This window comes from Leucoraja erinacea, chromosome 11 (genome assembly GCF_028641065.1).
Source record: "Leucoraja erinacea ecotype New England chromosome 11, Leri_hhj_1, whole genome shotgun sequence".
Taxonomy (NCBI): domain Eukaryota; kingdom Metazoa; phylum Chordata; class Chondrichthyes; order Rajiformes; family Rajidae; genus Leucoraja; species Leucoraja erinaceus.
This window is the reverse complement of record NC_073387.1, coordinates 22,934,803-22,940,130: the sequence shown is the minus strand read 5'-3', so window position 1 is coordinate 22,940,130 and position 5,328 is coordinate 22,934,803. Positions and strand designations below refer to the sequence as shown.

At 58.2% G+C, this 5,328-nt stretch overlaps 1 protein-coding gene across 4 annotated transcripts in view; it reads right to left on the bottom strand.

Moving 5' to 3' along the window:
• Positions 1 to 3,648: 3,648 nt before the first annotated feature.
• tnip1 (TNFAIP3 interacting protein 1) overlaps positions 3,649 to 5,328 on the bottom strand; it is a 33,008-nt gene continuing 31,328 nt past the window's right edge. For 3 of the 4 annotated variants that reach the window (XM_055642812.1, XM_055642815.1, XM_055642813.1), the window contains one exon: positions 3,649 to 4,297. In XM_055642812.1, coding sequence (XP_055498787.1) covers positions 4,257 to 4,297 — 41 coding nt within the window. In that variant the 3' untranslated portion in view covers positions 3,649 to 4,256. The remainder of the gene's footprint in view (positions 4,298 to 5,328) is intronic. The other variant, XM_055642814.1, reaches the window with a different exon arrangement.

Sequence of the window (5,328 nt, the reverse complement as noted above, 5' to 3'; positions counted from 1 at the left end):
TCTATGCCAAGTTAAACTGATCCTGTACTGGATCCAGATCTCAAAGTTTTAACAACATTAAAAAAGCAGAGGTCTCCTTGGTTCCCTACTTGGCCTATCAGAGCCCAGCCTTGCTGCAGCCAATCAGAGTCCAGCCTTGCTGCAGCCAATCAGAGGTCAGCCTTGCTGCAGCCAATCAGAGGTCAGCCTTGCCTTGCTCCAGCCTCGTCCAACCAGCTTCAACGGGGGAGAATCAGCTGCTTCCCACAACCCCTGGGATTGGTCCACAATCCGACACAACCTCGGCCAATCCAAAGCCAACGGTTCAACTAGAACACAACCAATCCGAAGCCTTTGGAGCCTGGACTCTCCACTGGGCCTGAAGCCCTCACGCTGCTAACTCCCACTCTCCTGGGTTTGACTCCACTGGGTCCTAGTGCCAGTCGACCCAGCCTGGTCTACCTCAGTGGCAGTTCGACTGAGTCTCCTCCCCCCACCCCTCTAACTGTAAGTCTCCTCCCCCCACCCCCTCTAACTGTGTGGCCCCTGCTCTTCCCACCCCACACCACAGCCCTCTCACCCCCCCACCCCCTGACCACCCACCACCCCCCCCACCACACATCGCCTCGTCCCCACCTGCCTTCCTCCGGACCCAACCCCCCATCCCTGTCGGGTGTTCACCATCCCCCCCGACCTCCCCCTCTCCAACACCGAACGGTCCGTCCTCAACAGAGGTCTTACCTTTGTCCCCCTCCGTCCCCACCTCAATGAATTCCTCGCCACCACGACTTGGAGCGCTTCTACCGTCGCCTCCGCCTCACAGCGTACTTCCATGGGAAGGAGTCCTCGCCCATCACTGATGACCCCTTTTCCTGTCTCCAACGCACCCCTCCTCGTGGAACCCCCCTCGTGGCCAATTTCCGGCTTTAGAACTTTTTATCAATAACTGCCGTCGCGACATCAACCGCCTCAACTTCTCCACTCCCCTGTCTCACTCCAATCTCTCACCACACACGTGAACGTTCTGCCATCGACTCACTCCGCAACAACCCAGTTTTGGTGATCACACCGGCTGACAAGGGAGGTGCCGAGGTAGTCTGGCGCGCCGATCTCTACAAGGCTGAGGCGACGCGCTAACTATCGGACACCTCCTCCTACTTACCCCTGGACCATGACCCCACTGACGAGCACCAGGCCACCATCTCCAGCACCATCACCAACTTCATCCACTCCAATGCCCTACCCGACCGAGCCTCCAACCTCATCGTTCCCCAGCCCCGCACAGCCCGATTTTACCTTCTCCCTAAAATCCACAAACCTGACTGTCCCGGAAGACCCATTGTCTCCGCCTGTTCGTGCCCCACCGAACTCATTTCCAAATACCTTGACTCCATCCTATCACCCTTGGTTAAATCCCTCCCTACCTATGTTCAAGACACCTCAGACACTCTCCGTCGTCTCCGCGCATTCAATTCTCTAGGCCCTCACCCCCTCATCTTCACCATGGACATCCAATCACTCTACACCTCCATCCCCCACCACGATGGTCTCATAGCCCTCCGGTTCTTCCTCGACCAGAGAAGCAACCTATACCCAGCCACTGACACTCTCCTCCGCCCAGCGGAGCTGGTCCTTACCCTCAATAACTTCACGTTCGACTCCTCCCATTTCCTCCAAATACAAGGCGTAGCTATGGGCACACGCATGGGCCCCAGCTATGCCTGCCTATTTGTAGGTTACGTCGAGCAATCCTTGTTCAATACATACCAGGGCCCCATCCCCGACCTCTACCTCCTCTACATCGACGACTGCTTTGGTGCCACCTCCTGCACCCGCACACAACTGACTGACTTCATCCACTTCACCACTAACTTCCATCCGGCACTCAAATACACCTGGACCATTTCCGACACTTCCCTACCATTCCTTGACCTCACTATCTCAATTGCAGGTGATAGACTTCTGACCGACATACACTATAAACCCACTGACTCCCATGGCTATCTGGACTACACTTCTTCCCACCCTGCTTCCTGTAAGGACTCCATCCCCTACTCCCAATTCCTCCGTCTACGCCGCATCTGCTCCACGGATGAGGCGTTCCACACCAGGACATCTGAAATGTCCTCACTATTCAGGGAACGGGGGTTCCCCTCCTCCACCATAAATGAGGCTCGCACCAGGGTCTCTTCCATACCCCGCAACACTGCTCTCTCTCCCCATCCCCGCACTCGCAACAAGGGCCGAGTCCCCCTAGTCCTCACCTTTCACCCCACCAGCCGTCACATACAAAAAGTAATCCTCCGTCAGTTTCGCCACCTCCAACGTGACCCCACCACTCGCCACATCTTCCCATCTCCCCCCATATCTGCCTTCCGCAAAGACCGCTCCCTCCATAACTCCCTTGTCAATTCTCCCTTCCCTCTCGGTCCACCCCTCCCCGGGCACTTTCCCTTGCAACCGCAAGAGATGCAACACTTGTCCCTTTACCTCCCCCCTCGACCCCGTTCAAGGACCCAAGCACTCGTTCCAGGAGCAACAGAGGTTTACCTGCATCTCATCCAACCTCATCTATTGCGTCCGCTGCTCTAGATGTCAGCAGATCTATATCGGTGAGACCAAGCGGAGGTTGGGCGATCGTTTCGCCGAACACCTCCGCTCGGTCCGCAATAACCAAGTGGCTCAGCACTTCAACCCCCCCTCCCACTCCGTCTCCGACCTCTCTGTCCTGGGTCTCCTCCATGGCCACAGCGAGCAGCACCGGAAATTGGAGGAACAGCACCTCATATTCCGTTTGGGGAGTCTGCACCCCGGGGGCCTGAACATCGAATTCTCCCAATTTTGTTAGTCCTTGCTGTCTCCTACCCTCCCTCAGCCCCCCTGCTGTCTCCTCCCATCCCCCAGCCTTCGGGCTACTCCTCCTTTTCCCTTTCTTGGCCCCACCCACTCCCGCCCCCGATCAGTCTGAAGAAGGGTTTCGGCCCGAAACGTTGCCTATTTCCTTCGCTCCATAGATGCTGCTGCACCCGCTGAGTTTCTCCAGCTTTTTTGTGTAACAACCAATCCGAACCCTGACCTGCGACGCGTAACCAATCCTAATCCTGGGCACTTTGTACATGACCATCACAGCCAATCAGAACCCAATCCTCAGCATGCCCAAACCCAAGCCGATAACGGCCAACTTGAAACCAAACCCCCCAACCAGCTAGCCCGGACCATGGTAACCTGTGCCGACTGGAACCCAGAGCAGGAACTCTGAACCCCAACCTCACGCCAGCACGGACAATACAACCTTCTCCCCAACCCAAACATGTCAAACGCACCCCAGCCCAGCCCCAGATATCTGAAGCCAAGCCACCTGAAGAGTCGATGGAAGGGAGGTTGGTTTGTGTGATAATCTGGATTTATGTACTGATGAATTGGCCAGAGATGATGAGATGGGAGACAGTGTGGGAGATGGTGGTGTGGGATCCCCAGTGTGTAGGGAGTGGATGAGAAAGTGGAATAACATAGAACTGGTGTGAACGGGTGTTCGAAGGTCGGCGTGGACACGGTGGGCCGAAGGGCCTGTATCCGTGCTGCATGTTCCATCACTAAACTAAAAACTATAATTGGAGGTCAGGCCCGGCTGCACGCGAGGTTTGAAGATCAGAAAGCACACAAACCAGATTCGCACAGTAGATTATTTTATTATTGAACGTTAAGAGCGAGTCTCAAATCTTCCTGCAGTTTTAGTCAATAACTCAAACCTGCCAACAAGCAAACAAGGTACGTTAAACCCCCCCATCCTGGTAGGGCTCATCTCCCCTCCCCTCCACCTCCCACCCCCTCTCCAGCTCTCTCACCTCTCTCCACCATCCCCTCTCCTTCCACGCTCCTCCCCTCTCCTCCTCCTCCTCCTCTCCACTACACCATCTCTCCCCGTCCATCTCTCCCCAATCTCCTACCTTTCCTCCAACTCTCTGCCCCTCCACCTCCTCCCACCCCCCCTCTCCACTCAACCCTCCTGCCACTACCTAGCCAGCTCTCTCTCTCCTCCCTCCACCATCCCTCCTTCCTCCATGCTCCCCTCCTCTCCCTCCACGCCTCTGCTCATCCAGCTCTCCCCACTCACACTCCTCACAACCTTCCCCCTCCCATCTCCCCTGACCCTGGGCATGCGTGGGTGGGTGTTTCTCTGTCCAGCACGGATCTTCCCCATGGTCTATCCTGTGCCCATCACGGACCCCTCCCTGTTGGGGTGGCGACAGGGGAGTGGGTTGGTGAGGCATCATCCCTCAGTGCTGCCCCTTGGGGTGGGCCGGACACACTAGCTCTGCTGGGGGAGGGGGAGAGAGAGGGGAAAGGAGAGGGAGAGAGAGAGAATGGTGCAAGGGGAGAGAGGGGAATGTGGAGGGGGAGATAGGGGAGGAAGAGAGAATAGTGCAGGGGAGAGAGAGAGAGGGAAAGAGAAGGGGGGAGGGAGGAAAGTGGAGGAGGAGAGAGGGGGTAAAGGGGAGAGGGGAAAGGTGGAGAGAGGGAAAGGGAGAGAGGGGGAGGATAGAAGGGAGAGAGAGGGGTAATGGGGAAATGGAAGGGGGAGAGGGGAGGGAGGGAAGATAGAAAGGGGGGGGGGGGGGGGGAGAGATAAATTCAGATCATTCACAGAACCACACAGATTGCTCTCACATTCAGAGTCGCAGCTCAGGAACAGGCCCTTCGGCCCATCAAGTCCCTGGCGGCCATCGATCACCCATCCCCACTCTCCTCCAAACAGCACCCTCCCCACCTCACCTCCCTCTCGCCCCCTCCCCTTAGCCCTTTCCCCCATCAGCTCTTGGCCCTCCCTTACCCCCCCTCCCCCCCTCGCCACCCCAGACCCTCTTCCCCCCTCCACCCCCTCCATCTCCCCCAGCTTTCACCCCCTCATCCCCCTTCCCTCAGTGCTTGCCCCCCCTCTTCCCTCCCTGGTCTCTCCCCTCCCAGTGTGGCCTTAGGGTGTGGGTGTGGGCGCTGTGGAGGTGGGGTGGGGGGTGGGGGGGTATGCGTGGGGGGTGTTGCTGGGGGTGGGGGTGTGTGTGTGGGTGTGGGTGTGGGAGGGTGTGGGGGTGGGGGTGTGTGTGGGGGTCGCTGTGGAGGTCAGGGATGGGTGGGGGGGAGGTGTATGTGGATGTGTTGCTGAGGGTGTGGGTGGGGGGGGCGCTGTGGGGGGTGGGGGTGTATGGATGGAGTGTGCTGGGGGTGTGCGGGGGGGGGCGCAGTGGAGGTCAGGGCTGGGGGGGTGGGTGGGGTGAGGTGTGTGTGTGTGTGTGTGTGTTGGGGGGGGTGGGTGGGGGGGTGCTGTGGATGTTGGGGCAAGGGGGGGGTGGG